Raw genomic sequence first — 16,191 nt, 5'->3', positions numbered from 1 at the left:
GACAGATGGATGGAAGAGTGGATGGGTGGATGGGTGGACCGATGGATAGATGGATGGGTGGGTGGATGGACATATGTGTGGGTGGGTAGACAGACGGATGGGTGGGGGAATGGATGGATGGATGGATGGATGGATGGGTTTGTGGGTGGGTGGATGGATGGATGGATGGACAGATGGATGGATGGAAGAGTGGATGGGTGGACCAATGGATAGATGGGTAGCTGGGTGGGTGGACAGATGGATGGGCAGGGGAATGGATGGGTGGTGGGATGGGTGGGGGTGGGTGGAGGAATGGATGGATGGAGAGGTCCCTGGTGGAGCCTTCTCTTTCCCCGAAGCTCCTTGGGGGCTGGTGAACCTGCTAACTGGGAGTCTCTGAGCGACAAGGCAGGCCCAGGCAGGGAGGGGCTGACTCCCAGGGGAATGGCTTTGTCACAGAGCAGAGGTGTGGAGGCTGCCATCTCCCACTTACTCTAGGTCAGCGAGGAGCCGATTTCTTCTGTAAACGGCTGGGTACTAAGTATTTCTGGTTTTGCAAGCCACAGGGTCTGTGTTGCAGCTCAGCTCGGCTATTGTAGACAGCCCGAGTCCCTGTGACACCCTGAGCGACCGTGTCTGGTTAAACGTCACCTCCCTGGGTCTCCCCGCCACCCTGTTGAACAGGCCCCCGTCCCGAGCGGCTACTGTCCATCTCTGCCCCCGTCCTCGTCCTTCCAGAACCTGTCGAAGTGCATTTAGCGTCCTTTACGTTATCCGTCGTCTGCCTGCTTCTCTGGATTCAAACTCCAAGAGGGCAGCAACTGTGCTGTTTTTTATTGATTTTCTCCCCAGGGCCACGATGCAGTGATTGTGCAGAAAATCTCTGCTGCGTGAATAAACCAGCCAGAAAGCACCAGTGCCAGGCAGAGCGTGCTGCCCGTGGAGCTGAAACGCGAGCGCAAGGGGCTCGGAGCACAAACCACCCCCTGCACAGACCCATCAGCTCCGCACGGATGAACATTTGGGGGCTGCAATTCTGTAATCCAGGGGCAACCTGGCCCCGGCTGCAGGTGGACACGGCCTGCACCAAATTGGTGCTTTATGGCGCTGCAGAGAGCAGAGGCCCACCTGTGCCGCGATGACCACTGACAGTGGTTCCATGCTGGGGCCGGCAGCCAGGCCGGGGAGGCTCGGGGGCCACTGCCTCTTCTCATGGGAGCCGCGAGGGGCCAGCTCCCCGGCGTGAGCAGGACACGTGGTCAGTGGCTATGTCAGCTCTGCTCCGTGGGGGCAGCTTTTGCTGCCCGGGCGAGACGAGCGGCATTATCTTTGTCGGGAAGTGGCTGCTGGCTGCACTCGGCATCTCTCAACGGACACACGGATACACGGTCAGCAGGACGTTCAATTCCGCTAAAATGGTCAGGGGTCCAGCCGGATTCTGCCTTCGTGGGAGTTGCGGGATGATGTACTCGAAGGAAAGCCCAGTGCAGGCTATAAGCACCCCGCGAGGAAGGCAGGGCGCCGGCCGCTGCACAAGACATCCCGAGGCCAAGAGACACGTCCCTCTATCCGGGGGTGCACGCGCCCTCTGGGAGGCCTCCCGCACCCCACTCTCCCGGCTGCACCTGCCCAGGCTCTTTTGTGGGTTCTTCCATGGCCCAGTCCTGCTGGCCTTACCCTGGTTGCCCCAGAACTGAATCCTGGGTTCCCCGCACTTGTCCATCTTCGTTGCCAGCCACGGTGAGCTGGTCCGATCTCACGGCTTTAAATGTCATGTCCATGTTGACAATTACTCAATGTCCAGCCCCGGGCTGGGCCCTTCCCTGGCCCCAGATCCATACAGCCGCTGTCCCTTGGCGTCTTCTAGCGGGGGGTCTGGCGTTCTGAGCTGCTGAGCTCCCTGCTCCCCGTTGCCTGCCCACCCCAGCTCTGGCAGCGCCGTCCTGTACATCGTCCTCCAAGTCACTCTCCAACACTGGGCTCCTGCCCCAAACTCATCTGTTGGCAAATCCCATCAGCCCATTTCTCACCACACCTGGGACAGCACAGCACCAGGGCTCTGGTTCCCCCATTCCCACTGCCCCCCAGTCCCCAGTCTCTCCTCCCCGCTGTAGCCAGAGGGCACTTGTGAGCACCGGTTCAGATCCTGTCCCTCCTCTGCCTACAACCCTCCATGGCTCTCACCTCCCTCAGGGGAGAAGCCCAAATCCTCCCCATGTCCCACCAGGCCCTGCATGCCCTGCCCCATCCCCTCCCTGCCCTCCCCTCCTCCCGCTCTCCTTTTTGTTGCTCCTCCAGCACACCAGGCCCTGTCCTGCCTCAGGGCCTTTGCACAGGCTGTTCCCTTCCACCTGGAACTCTCTTCCCTACAGATGTCCCTGTGGCTCATTCTCTTACCTCCTTCAGGTCTTTGAGCAAATGTCCCCTCCCCAATAAGGCCTGCCCCATTACAACTACACCTCTGCTGAGCATGCCCTGCCCGTTTTACTCTCTGGCCCTCCTGTCCCCCAGGATGGCAGCCCCCCAAAGGCACAGCAGGTGCCCATCATCCTTGCTGAGTGAGGGGCACACTGACCCGGCCCCCTCCCCGTGTCCTTGGGGACCTGCCACCCCACGGGCTGGGCCGTGTCTGGCCCTGGAGTGGGGGAAGGAGGGGCCTGTCCCCACCGTGCAGCCTGCAGACCCTGGCCTTGCCTGTGTGGGGTGCAGACCCAGGGCTCCCCGGGAGGCCCCCACCTCTGTCCCGCCCCGACGAGGGAACACCGGCTCCCCCCACCCCACCCCTGGCAGCACAGAGACCCTCGTCCCTCCTCCCTGCTCCGAAAAGAAGACACTTCCAACCACACCGGGGCTGCCACTCCGCAGCGCTTAAGAGCCTTTAATTCATTAGGAATCTAGAGGCAGGGAAATCAGGCAAAAAATACATTGCATCCTTAACCTCGGGGACGGGGGGATCGGGGGGGTTCTTTTCTTTTTCCGTTTTGCACAGAGTAAGACACAGATCAGTTTTGCCGGGGAAAAGGTGCCTTTCCCACTCGCTGCTCCCGGCCCGGTGCACAGCCCCCCAGGGGCCTCAGCCCGGCCCCCTTCTCTTTACAATATAAATAGCATTTCCCAACTACATATGAACACACGACCGGCCCGTGGACGGGGCTGGGGCTGGGCATGCAGAGGGAGGCCCCCCCAAACCTCCCGCCCCCCAACCCCCTCTGTCCTTCGCTGCCCGCCCCCCGTACCCCACCGAGGACAGGCCGGCGGCCACCACCGGCTCCCGGTCACTCCATTTTTCTTAAATAGTTCTCCCTGGTCTGACAACCAGAAGATTCTCTCTTTTTTTAAAATTTTTTACTTTTTATATAAGTACATTGTCCTTTGGGCACTCCCTGGGGAAGGGCCGGGGGCTCCGGGGGTGGGGACGGAGGGGCCTGAGCCGGGCACGTCCCCCTCCTCCCCGCCCGGGCCATAAACTCTCTTTTCCTCTCAAAAATTCAACCCGCAGCTCTGAGGGGGCTGGCTCCCCCCAGTCGGGAGCAGTGAGCTCCCTTCTCTTTCTCAGACACAGACACAAATGGGGCCCCGGCCCACCCAGGCTAGGCCAGCCACAGCCCAAAGCAAAGGGTGTTTGGGGGACAACAGGCAAGCACAGACCCCCCCAAGTGTCTGGCCCAGCCCCTGCCCATCCCTGGCGAGCCCCCCGGGTGCTGGGGCCCTTCGTGCAGCGAGAAACCCTCCCAGGCTGGGGTCCCCCGCTGGGCAGTGACTCTCACCAGGGGAAGAAGCAAAAACGGAGCCCACCGGGGGTGCAGCAGTGGGAGAGAGGGTTGGGGGTCTCCCACCGGCCATCCTGGCCCCGGCCCCTCAGGGGAGCTGCAGGCCTCCTGCCGGGGCTGCAGTGAGGGGACGGGCAAGGACACAAGGACAGAATGTGCGTGGGGTGCGGGGCTGCTTGCCTGGAACTGGGGAGCCCCGTCCGGCCCGGGCCGCGGTGCCCCCTGCTAAGACGCTGCACCCCTCCTGGCCGCTCAGCTCGCCAACGATGGTTCAAAGCAACAACCAACAGAAACAGCGAGATGCTTCTCTCCCCCTCGGCGGCTTGGTTCTGAGAACGTGTGTGTGTGTGTGTGTGTGTGTGTACGTGTGTGTACGTGTGTGTGTGTGTGTGTGTGTGTGTGTGTGTCAGAAACAGCGAGATGCTTCTCTCCCCCTCGGCGGCTCGGTTCTGAGAACGTGCGTGTGTGTGTGTGTGTGTGTGTGTGTGTGTGTGTGTGTGTGTGTGTGTGTGTGTCAGAAACAGCGAGATGCTTCTCTCCCCCTCGGCGGCTCGGTTCTGAGAACGTGCGTGTGTGTGTGTGTGTGTGTGTGTGTGTGTGTGTGTGTTGTGTGTTTTTTAAAGCCACAAATCTAGAAAACAACTTTGGGGATTTTTTTCCTTTTCTTTGTTCTCCTTTTTTTCTTACTTTTTTTTTTTTTTTAAACAATATGCATTTATAGAAAGAACTTCACAAAGGTGATTCGTATGTACAGAAGTCACAATCCCAAAGGCTGCTCAGTAGGCATTGCAGTAGCACCTTCTCCAGGAGAGAGCGTCTCGTGGTGTGGAGAGCTGGGGGGCCGGCGCCCGCCCTGCGGCCCTGCTCCCTGAGTCCGCCGCGGCCTGCTCGCCCTGGGCCGCCAAGCCGGGCCCGGGCCGGGGCCTCACAGCCAGCAGCCGGCCGCACCCCCTTCCCCGGGGCCGGGCCGCCCTAGAACGGGGCCCCGGGCCGGCCGGGCGCCTGCAGGAGGCTCTCCAGGAAGGCCACGTAGTCGCTGCGGCCCAGCTCCTGGACCGCACGAGGGGCGCCCACCCGCGGGCGCTTGGCCGCCTTCGCCTCCTCGCCCGGGAAGACGGTGTCCTGCGGCGCCCCCGTGCTGACGGACTGCGGGAAACCGGGGCGCGGGGTCAGCGGGGGGCTCGCCCTCGGCACCTGACCCGTGGGCCGGCTCCCCTGGGACGGGCGGCCTCCGGGGCCCGGCCTGCCTTCTCCTGCCACCCCAAAGCTCCGCTGGGGTGCAGGGCAGCAGTGTGCCGGAAGGGTCCGCAGGGCCCGAGCTCAGCCCCACTGGCCTCTGGGACCCTGTCCCCTTCAGAAAGGGAGCACACGGCCACGGGCTCGCTGAGGCCAGGCCACCACCGGTGTTGGGGAGCCAGAAGGTTCCGCCGGCCTGGGAGGCCTCATGTGTGGGCTTTCCAGGGGCCAAGTCAGAGGAAGGGCCTCCTGGCTGGAGACAGGCCACAGGCAGAAGAGGGGGAGCTCGGGCTGCCCCAACCCCCACCCCCGACTGCTAGGAGAAGGGGGCGTGGCCAACAGGGACCTGCCTCAGGACACGGAGGGGACCCACACCCCCAGGACATGGAGGGGCTCCCCCCACCTCCAGGGCACAGTGGGGCTCCCCAGGGGCACCTGGGCCTTGTGAGACACTCACCAGCCGTGACCTGACCCTCTTGGGGAGCTCCTCCTCCAGGGTGTAAATGTCGCCACGCTTCACCGTCAGCTGGGACCCGTCCTCAAACTCCACCTGCAAAGGGGACGCTGTCCTCAGGGGGCCACCCTGGGCTTCCTGTCCCCACCTGCCCACCAGGCGGCCACTGTCCACCCCCGGCTGCAGGTACGCTCAGGTGGAACGGACTCCGCTTTCCTAACAGAGTCAGAGAATTTGCTTTTGACTTAAAAAACTCAATCAGAGGAGCTGGTGGTCCCGGTCCCAGGCCTGGAGCTCAGACTCCGGACGGTCCTGAGTGTCAGCAAGAGAGGAGGCCCCGAGGGTCCCCGTCTGTGTGGCAGCGCTCCTCGAGAGGCCCGGCTGCAGGAGGAGGGGGCACCTCCCAGCCCCCCAAGTTCAGAGGAGCCTGGGGGTGACAGAGGGCCCAGGGCACCGGGCCCGGCCTGCTCCCTGCCTGGCCCCTCCAATCTCATCTGCCAGGTGGAACCCCACGGGAAGATGCCCCCTCCCAGTGCTTCCAGAGGGCGCCTGAACCCTCGGTTCCCTCCGAGTGACCAACGCCAACAGGGCGGGCAGGGATCTCGGCACAGGCCCCGGTTTACGGAGCCCCTCCTGGTGGGGGACCACCCTGTCACAGCCGGGGAGCTGGGCTGGGCCCGGCCCGGCCATGGCCTCTCACACTAAACGGCTGAGAAGCAGGCTCCCCAGGAGGAAAAAGTTAGGTCTAGAGTCTCGGATGAAACTATTCCAGGTTTCTAGGTCAAATAGACCAGGGGATCTGCTCTAGACGCCGGAAAGAGAACAAAAACTCAACGAGAAGGGGGAGGGCCGACTGTTCTGATCCGAGTGGGCTTTCTGAGGTGTTCTGGAAAATAACCCTGGGGTCAAACGTGGGGAAATGTGGCGCCTGAACAGCTCAGCTCACTTCCTCTCTGACGGACCAGTCACCGGTCTCCAAGGGGTGGCTTGCTTGGCAGCGTATTTTGAGATCACGGCAGAGTCCTGTGCTTCTAAGAAATAATCCAGAGACCCCGGCTCCTCTTCCCAGGCTCCCCCGAGAGCAGCATCCTCTGCAGCATCTTTCAAAAGCATTTGGGGGGTTGCGTTGCAAAGGGGGGAAACGTGCATGGAATGTTCAGGACCCCCGGGGTGGGCTCTTGAAGCCCCAGTGTGTGGGAAGCTCATGGTTCTGACCCTTGGGGACCCTCTGCAGTCACAGGGGGGTGGAGGGGGTCTCCCGGAACCCATCACCTGCACCAGCCCCAGGATCTCTGTGTTTGCTGGTGGGCAGGCGTGGCCAGCGCCGGGGCCACGTCCACGAAGCTGATGCTGTCCCCCGGGTCTGTGCCGGCTGAGTCCGGCCACCACCCCGTGGTGCCCCATGGTCAGCTGCTTTGCTTTCCATTCCCCAAAGCTCTAACGGCTTCCTTCGTGACCCCCGTGACGGACTGCACGGCCTCCTGCCACGTCAGGGGTGCCACCCCCCACCCCGAGCCCTGTGAGGACACCGCACGGACTCGTCTCCAGGCAGCTGGAGGCAGCTCTGCGGGCTCCCTCCTCGGGCGGGGGCTCTCCCCGTCGCCGGCCTTCCTCGGGCCCGTGAGGGAACTCCCTCGGGATGTCTGAGGCGCAGTTTCCAGCAAAGCAGCCAGGACACTCGGCTGCTTCCTTCTGTTTCTTCCCGGGACGGGCTGCCACCATCTGAGGGCCACCAAGAGCGTCCTGTGTCCTCTCCAAGGCCGGCGGTGCATTTCTGCTTGTTCGTGGCGCTCCTGCCGTTCTCACAGGTTTCAGGAGGGAAGGAGAGGCACCAGGGCCTGCTCGGCCTGACTTCAGGGACAGTTTCCCGCCCCCCCCGAGGCCCCGTCTCGCACACCTGCTCCCCTCGGAGGGTGCCCGGCCCGCAGAGCCCCTCGTGAGAGGAAACAGCTTCCCGGGAAAGGCACCCACACCTGCCTGCAGCTCCTCGCCCCTCCTTCAGTCAGGCTGCTTCCCAACCGGAGACTCCCAACTGGGCAGAGGGTCACCCCACTGTGCAACGCCAGAGTACCAGCCCCCGGTGGTCTGACACTCGTCTCCCCTCTCGCGGAGGAGGCAGGGGCTCGCAGCGGGAAATGGGGTGGGCAGCAAATCACACCGGCGCTTGGCAGTAAGAACCAGCAAAGAGCTGGGACGCGGTTTCCCACTGGGCCGCTTGAGGGCCCAGGGCACGGGCTCTGCCCCCCACACCTGACGAGACACCGCAGAGGCAGGCCGGGGAGCCGGCCCTCTCCGGACGGACGTGGGAAGCAAAGCTGGGGGGCCACTGCAGTGGGCTGCTCGCCTCTTTCTGCCCCCCGTCTGCCCCCCAACCCCCTCATCAGGCCAGGCTGCCCCAGGGTTGGTCCTAAATCCTCTTCAGGACAAACTCCCAGAGGAACATGAGCTGGCCGGCATCTGGCTTCCCAAAAGCAGGAGCAGAACCTGGAGCCTGAGGTTGGGGAGCGGCAAAGAGGCCAGCTGGATTCCGGGGTGGCCGAGCGGGCCACAGGTGGGACAGCAAAATCCCGCCACTCAGAAACCCCCAGCCCCCAAGACCCTGGGCCATCTGAAAGCCCCCAGAGGAGGGAGGAGCTGCCTAGCTGGCTCAAGTGAGCTCACCCCCACAGCTTTCTCCTCATGAACCCCTTCTGCTTCCACTACCCCCCAATGTGCTCTGGGGGTGCAAATCAGCTGTGCCCCAGGCCGAAATGAGAGTCACTGGGCTGCAAAAGGCCGCAGAGACCCAACCTGTGCAGGGGGCACCGTGCGCACCCCCCACCTGTTGGATCCCAGCCGGGGGGCGCAGGGACGGGCTGGGAGAGAGGCCCGAGGCAGCAGAGCCGGGCAGTGTCGGGGCGTCCCATCTGCTGAAACCTCTTGGGCCTGTGGGAAGACGGGGTGCTGCCCCCCTCCCAGCCTCAGGCCCCTCTGTGGGGGTCACCTGCCTCCTCATTTGTCCTAAAGGGCCGACCTGGGATGTGGGGGTGACTGCCTGCGGAGGGAGGCCTGAGCGAGGGCTGCAAGATTCTAGCCCTCTCGCTGTGGGGCCTCCCAGGATCTCGGCATTTCTCGGCGCCTCTGTCCCCCACTCATCAAATCAGGGCAGGGAGAGAAAAAGGGGCGAGACACAAAAGCACGGCAGAGTGTATGTGTATCAGACGCACGCAAAGGACAGAAAAAGCAAAACATCAAAGGACCAACAGCCACCGCCGTCGGCTACTGGGAGCTGGGCGACTTTCCTGCTGAAATTTCACGTGCTAAAATGGTTCCCCTAACCAGCAAGTATGAATTCCACAACTGTGGGGATAAATCCACATCCCACGTTATTAAAACCAACCAGCCAACCAACCAACCAATCAGGAAGACATCTCTCAAGGGGAAAACGCCAGACACACGGGGGCCCCCTGGTTTAATAACAACCCCCATCCTTCTCAGTCGGGGCGGCTGGCAAAGGCCTTGGCTCCCGGGGCACCCTTGGCTGAGCAGAACCTGCAACCTCGATCCAGCCCCAACCCGGAAGCAGTTGGGTCCTGCCTGAGCCTGGGGAGCACGGGGGTGGTGCTCGTCTCCCTGGGACGTCCCAGGCGAGTCCTGCCCCCCACCTGATAGATATGGCTGGTCACGGAGGAGATGAACTTGGCTCTGTAGGTGTTGCCGTCGGTCCACCGGAGTTCCACGAGCTCCCCCTCGGGAGGGGGGCCCAGCCGGACACAGTCTCTGCTCTGAGGACACAAGGCCAGGTGAGAGTGACGCGGACCCCTCCCCATCCCTGTGGGCGGCATTTAAACCCTTCCCTGTGCCGTGCTTGCCGGCTTCCGGATGTCCAGGAAGGCCCCCATCCGAGGGAAGCAGTGCCTAGGATTTCTGCAGCAGCAAGGGGACAAGTATGTTCCCTGCTTGAAATCACAAGACGTGCTGTGGGAACCAGCAAGCCTGGGGGTGCTCAGCCCCCCCACCCTGGGACTGTGTCACCTGCCGTGGGCTTGCGGAGGATGAAGACGTCTGGGTGCCTGGGTGCCCCGCTCCTTTCCCCACAGGGAGGCTGAGCCTGGGTGGGTGAACGAGGGCCGCCCCTGCCCCCGCCCCGCCAGCTCACCGTGATGCTCTCGGGGTACACGTTGTCGCTGTAGGACCCATCATCAAAGTTCACTTCATAGAAGGTCTGGCTGGTGGTGCCGATGACGCGGCAACGGTAGTAGAGCCCGTTGCGGTTCTTGGTGATGACCGTCTGGCCCAGGGACACAGCCCGCAGGAACTGGACCTGGGGGGATGAGCAGAGGCCATGGGGCGTGGGGTGGGGGCTGGGCAGGGGAGGACAGTGGGGTGAGGGGCCGGGAGACGGAGAGTGGGGCGGGCGAGGGGTCACGGGGAGACGGGATGCAGCGGCACTCACGGCGTGGCTGCCCGTCGTGTGCTTGGAGCAGGTGATGGAGACCACGTAGGGCCAGTCGTCGGGCTCCATGAGCACGCCTGCGGCGTGGGCACAGGTCACGTGGAAGGACGTGGAGCAGTGCTCATAGGAGCACTGGATGCAGGCCCCCACCACCTTCTTCATCCGCTTCCGGCAGTACACACACTTCTGCGGACACAGGGGCGGGAGTGGGACATGTGCCCGGATCCACCAGGGCTGGGGCGCCCAGGCCCACCATCCCCCCCGCAGCCAGAGAGGCCCTTCCTGGGCTCCTCTGCAGATCTGCCCGCAAGAAGCACCCCAGAGCCGTGCACTGGAACAGCCCCAGCCGCGAGAGGAAGGCCCACGGATCCCCACGACCAAACGGGTGAACCCTGAAGACCTCGTGCCAAGCAAGACACGAAAGGACACCTGCCGTGAGGCCCTGCTGGCATGAAACGTCCACCCCAGGCAGACCCAGAGGCAGGGAGGAGATGCGTGGTCCCAGGGCTGGGAGAGAGAGGGGCACAGGGCTTCCTCTGGGGGCGACAGAATGTTCTGGAAGCAGACAAGAGGTGGCTGCCCCGCACTGCAAATGTACCAGACGCCGCTGAACTGCTCACTTGAGAACGGTCAAAGGGGTGGGTTCTGTCACGTGAGTTCTGCTCCCGGAGAAGGGCCTCCCCGTGGCGAAGGCGCGGGTGAGCGTGGCCTCTCCACCGGGCACCCCACACCGGCCCTCCCGGCCCCGCAGCCACCCGCCCCTTGGAGCGATTGACCAGCAGGGCCTTTATCGCTCTACAAACCGTGTTCAAAAGCCAGATAAGCACAGCGGCGAAGGGCGCTGCAGGAGCGTGGCGCCGATCGATGGCAATGAGATCTCATTATAGAGCTGCCAATACCTAACTCGCTCGCCGGCAGGGACAAGTGCTGATCTACAGCAGGCCTGATGCGGCGCCGGGCAGCCGCTTTAACCCTCCCGGGCTGGGGCTGCTGGGGGCTGGGGGCAGCCTGGCGCCAAGGCCCCCACCCCGGGAGGACGGGTTGCTCCAGAGCCCCGGGGGGCCTGCTCTGCCCGGGTGTGCTGGGGGCGGACTGTCCATCAGCCCTCCCCACCCTGGCTAAACCCGGCCCCGTGCCTGGTTCCCCTCAGGGTTGCCCACTCTGCAGGCTCCTCGCGGCACGGTGGCCTTGGCCTGCCCCCCCCCAACGCCAAGCACCCCAGATCTGTGGGTTGGACAGCCCTTCCCTGGGCCAGAGCCAGCAGGCTGAGCTCATCAGGCCGCCCGACCCCAACACCAGCCCTGGACGGAGGTTCCTCCAGAAGGCTCCAGCTGCCCCCACCAGCTGCCAGGAACCATTCTGGTCTTGGGGGAGGGGGTGATCTGATCTGCTGCAAATCTGGCCCACACAGGGGACTAAACTGGCTTGGGCTGCAAGCAGCTGGGACCAGACCCACGTCACCGGGACTCGCTGGAAGCCGCCAGCCAGCCAGGGGTGACCGTCCTGTGGCCCTGGGAAGGCGGTGGGCACTGGGTGAGCAGGAGTTAACCACTCACTTCCTCGTGTGGCTCCATTAAGCAGTACAAGCAAGCCTGGTGTAAAAGGATTTTTAATTCGTCGTTACAAGGGCTGGTAATGAAGAGGCTGCAAGCTGGAGATGTCAGATGATCCATGAAGCGTGGGGAGGGAGGATTTACCACTGCGCTGCCGTCACCCCACCCGAGTAATGAGGCCTTCGCACCCGCTCGTGCCAGCCAAGTCACTGGCAGCTGGCCCCCGTGCCACCCAGCCCCACCAGGCCCGCTGCCCACGCGTCACAGCCGCCCACCTCACGCCCAGGCCAGGCCACCGGGGCCCCACCGTGAGCTGGAGAGTCCTCAGCCCAGAACTGCCCCGTCAGCTGGGAGATCAACCACGCGGAGCACACGGCCTGGGACACTGCCTGCAGCCCTGGCGCTGGGGACACAGGCCGCACGGGGCTCGAGACGAAGAGGCTCCGAATCAGAGCCACCGTCCACAGCGTCCCTGGGGGTGACAGCCCAGCCAGGCCACCTGCCGCACTCTTCCTTCATCTCCTCGCACGCTGGGCAGGACCGAGCCCAGGCCTCTGATTTTGGGGACCAGCTGCGTACTCTCTGCAGGCAGCTGTGGGGGAGCCCCCAAATGCCCTGGGCTACAGGGGAGCAAAAAGGGAGGTGGTCCAACATGCTTTCATGATAAAAACTCTCAGAAAACCAGGAATAAAGGCAACTTCTTCAACACGATCAAAGACGTCCGTGAAAAACTCCCGGCCAACATCACACTCAACAGTGAGAGGCTGAAAGCTTCCCCTGCAGGCCAAGACGAGGGTGCCCGCTTTCACCACTGCTAGCAGTGAACAACGCACTGGAAGCTCCAGCCAGAGCAGTCAGGCAAGGGGAAAAAGCCATCCAAGCGGGAAAGGAAGTAGTACAGCTACCCCTCTGACGTGATCCCATATATAAAAATCTCCAAAGAAGCCACAAGGAAGATCCTAGACCTAACAAATGATCAGGCAAAGTCGCAGCTGTGTTTCCCTCCACCAGCAATGAGCAATCTGAAGAGGAAATTAAGAAAACAATTCCATTTAAAATAGTATTTAAAATAATATAAAGGAATAAATTTAACCAAGAAAGTGAAAAATGCATACACTGAAAAATACAGAACACATTGTTTTCAATCAAAGAAGACCTAAATAAGTGGAAAGACATCCAACGTTCATGGACTGGAAGACTCAATACTGTTAAGCTGTGGATATGGCCTAATGTAATCCCTATCAAAATTCCAGCAGCCTTTGCTGAAGAAGTGGAAAAGCCCAAAGTCAAGTTTATATGGAATTGCAGTGGGGCCCAAACAATCTTGAAAAACAAGAACAAAGTTTGGGGTCTCACACTTTCCAATTTCTAAGCTCACTACAGAGGTACAGTAATTAAAACAGGGTGGCCCTGACATAGGATAGATGCTATTAGCCAATGGGATAATCTGTATTATCGATGTTATATTAGTGGAATAGAATTGAGAGCCCAGAAATAAACCCATAAATCCATGGTTAACAAAAAGTGTGCCAAGTACATACACCGGGGAAAGAATAGTCTCCTCGACAAATGGGGTGAGACAACTGGATATCCACATGTAGAAGAACGAAGTTGGAGTCCTACCTCACACCGTATACAAAGATTCACTCAAAATGGATCAAGAACCTACATTTAATAGCTAAAACTGTAAAAATTCTTTTGAAGAAAGCATAAGGGAAAATCATCACGACTTTGTTTTGGTATTGGATTCTTAGGACACTCAAACATAAACAATAAAACTACAGATAGATAAATTGGACTTTATAAAAAATAAAACTTTTGTCCATCAAAGACATTATCAAGAAAGCAAAAAGATAACCCATGAAAAGGGAGAAAGTAATTGCCAACAATACACCTGGTAAAGGTTTAATATTCAGAATATACAAAGAACGCTTAGAATTCAACAACAAAAACACAAATTAGTCAATTAAAAATGGGTGAAGGACTTGAATAGATACTTCTCCAAAGAAAATCTACAAATGGCCAATGACCACGTGAAAAGACGCTCGCCATCATTAGCCATTAGGGAAATGCAAATCAAAACCACGAGATACCACCCCCAGCAGGACAAACCTGACAACGCACGTCGGTGAGAATATGGGGAAACCAGCACCCTCCTGCATTGCTGGTGGGAATGAAAACTGGTGCAGCCGCCATGGAAAGCAGTTGGGTGGTTCCTCAGTTGAACACAGAATTACCCCATGGCCTGGCAACACCGCTCCTCAGTACAGACCCCAAAGAAGTGAAAGCAGGGACTCAAACAAAAACTCATACACGAATGTTCACAGAAGCCCGAGAAACAACAGCAAAAGGCAGGAACAAACCCAAATGTCCACCAGCAGGTAAACGGATGCACAAAGTGAGCTCCATGCAGACAACGGAACGATGTGCTGGAATGTGCTAGAAAACAGATGAACCTTGAAGACATCGTGTTGACGGAAACAAAATGGACACAAAGGGACAAATACAGGATGATTTGTTTATACAAAACGTCCAGCGTAGACAAATCCACGAGAGAGAAAGCAGATGGGTGCTGCTGCCAGGGGCTGGGGGGGAGACTGCTCCACGCACAGAGCCAGTTTTGGGGAGTAGAAAGTTCTGGCAAAGGAAGGTGGTGATGGTAGCACAACACTGGTAATGTAACGCCATAGAATCATGCTCTTAAAACAGGTTAAGACGGGAATGCCGTGCTACACACGTATCACTTAAAAAAAAAAAAAAAAAAGCCATGGGTGGCCCACAGAACACGCACTAAGAAACCACACCAGGGTGGGATGGGGGCCGTGGGTGGCTCGTCCCCTTCTATGTGCCCCAGGTCATTGCCTGCAAAACAAAATGCCGCCCTGCGGCTCCAGTGGGACGAGGGTGACGAGGCAGGAGTCTGGCAGCCTGGAAGGGAGCAGGTGCTGGGGCGCAGGGCCAGGGAGGGGACGCCTGCACCCCTGCTTCGCAGATGGGGGCCTGAGGCACCGGGCCGTCCCGGACTCTGTGTGCCACCCCGAGGTCCTGCCTTATCCCCGCGGGTGGGTCCCTCGGGAGCAGATGCTGGAGCGCCGGGGAGGCCACCACACACCCACAGAAGGCGCCTGGGAACGTGCACCCAAGGGGCCAGCCACGTGATCCGAGCCCCCCGCCCCAGGACAGGAAAGCCCACGGCTGCAGAGAGGCGAGGACGCGAGCTCTGCCCGGCTGGCACGGCCCAGCCCCAAGAGGCGGCCAAGAAAACAGGAGAGTGGCACTGTGCGGGCAGCCGCAGCCGTTACGTGGCAAGGTGGCAACCGCCTGTGCGACTCACTCAGAAATGCAAGGCACGTGCCCTCCGTCCACGCCACAACGTGCAATCTGGAGGAAGGCTCAGCGTTTTGGAGCCAAGGGCAGAAGCTGCTGCCCCTGCCAGGGCTGCACACGGCCCAGGGCAGGGTCTGTGCCAAACGCCCCCGAGCGCCCGTCCTGCGGTGGGGACCCAGCACCGCACCAAGGCACAGATGCAAAGAAGGGCGCCAGTGGCCCAGGCGGCCCGGCAGCCCAGGACTCACCAGTTTCCACCGCTGCTCCGGGATGGCACTGATGTCCACAGGGTGACGCTCGACCACGTTGAGGAACCGCACCTCGGGCAGCGCGATGGCACAGATGATGTGGATCCACCTGGGGGTGGGGGGGGGTGGGGCACGGGTCAGATGTGTGCCAGACCCCCTAGGGGCACTCGACAGAGGGGCAGGGGGCGGAGCAGCAGGAGGGGGTGGCTCTGAGCCCGCCCGTCCCCACCGTTAGGTCGAAGGAGCAGAGAGCTGGCACCCACGGATGCCCGCCTGCCCGGCTCGGGGCCTCACCCACCTCCTGTCAGTCGTCATCTGCAGCGCCCCTCCCCGGAGATTGCACACGCAGCATTCCTGTGGGGATCAGGTGGATGCGGTGAGGGGACAGGTGGGCAGACCCCCTGCTGGCTGCACGGCTGCCCCCCCCAGTGCCCCTAGACCCCCCACTGGCCGCGGGGCATGTTACCGCAGTCCAGGCGTGCGCTGTGCACCGGGAGCACGTCCAGCCCTCATTGACCAGCTCGGGACGGATACCGTAGCAACCTGCAGGGGCAGAGTGGGTGAGGCGCGGATCCTGGCGGAGCCTTCCGGAACTCAGCTGCTACGCTCAGGCTGCCAGCCCTCCTCGCCCGCGTTCCCTCGATCCAGGCCCCTAGGCACAGTGGGGACATCGGGGCCTCGTGGCTGGGCCGGCTTGTTGGGGAAACAGGAGGACACCTGCCAGTTCCAGCCTGCTAGGCCTGGGCCGGCCCCTCACCACCCCGTTCTCGGAAGCCCCCACCCCTCACCCCTAGAATGGCTCCTTGCAGAAAGACCCAAAGAGACCATGGTTGTCTCCGGCCTCAGAGAAACCTGACCTGGGCCCTGAAGGACCGAGGGACAAGGCGGAAAGCAGATCAAGCGGGAGTTTGAAAAGAATGAGGGGTCTTGGTGCGATCTGCACTGGGAGTGGCAGGGCCACGCGGGCCTGGGGAAGGCAGACTTCCCTTCTGTGGGGGACGCCACCCTGGGGCCAGTGAGAAAGGGTGGGGACATGAGGAGGTGGGGGGCCCCCAGCCACGGCCGCAGGCACCCCCAGCCCTGAGGCGCTCTGCCTCGCCCCGGGGTCACCGCCCAGCCACGCCTCCAGGCTCCCAGAGGGCCCTGTCGCCACCAAGCAGAGGCTCTGTGGGCAGCAAAGGGACGGCCG

General features: G+C 61.3%; 1 protein-coding gene across 4 annotated transcripts in view; it reads right to left on the bottom strand.

The window, feature by feature from the left end:
* Nucleotides 1-2,918: 2,918 nt before the first annotated feature.
* KDM4B (lysine demethylase 4B) overlaps nucleotides 2,919-16,191 on the bottom strand; it is a 161,986-nt gene continuing 148,713 nt past the window's right edge. For 3 of the 4 annotated variants that reach the window (XM_037824047.1, XM_037824049.1, XM_037824050.1), the window contains 7 exons: nucleotides 15,469-15,545; nucleotides 15,301-15,356; nucleotides 15,003-15,111; nucleotides 9,578-10,060; nucleotides 9,084-9,203; nucleotides 5,443-5,535; nucleotides 2,919-4,895 (listed from right to left, as the gene is read on the bottom strand). In XM_037824047.1, coding sequence (XP_037679975.1) covers nucleotides 4,722-4,895; nucleotides 5,443-5,535; nucleotides 9,084-9,203; nucleotides 9,578-10,060; nucleotides 15,003-15,111; nucleotides 15,301-15,356; nucleotides 15,469-15,545 — 1,112 coding nt within the window. In that variant the 3' untranslated portion in view covers nucleotides 2,919-4,721. The remainder of the gene's footprint in view (nucleotides 4,896-5,442; nucleotides 5,536-9,083; nucleotides 9,204-9,577; nucleotides 10,061-15,002; nucleotides 15,112-15,300; nucleotides 15,357-15,468; nucleotides 15,546-16,191) is intronic. The other variant, XM_037824048.1, reaches the window with a different exon arrangement.

Source organism: Choloepus didactylus, assembly GCF_015220235.1.
Source record: "Choloepus didactylus isolate mChoDid1 chromosome 25 unlocalized genomic scaffold, mChoDid1.pri SUPER_25_unloc1, whole genome shotgun sequence".
In the NCBI taxonomy this organism is placed as follows: Eukaryota; Metazoa; Chordata; class Mammalia; order Pilosa; family Megalonychidae; genus Choloepus; species Choloepus didactylus.
This window is presented reverse-complemented; position numbering and strand designations above follow the sequence as displayed.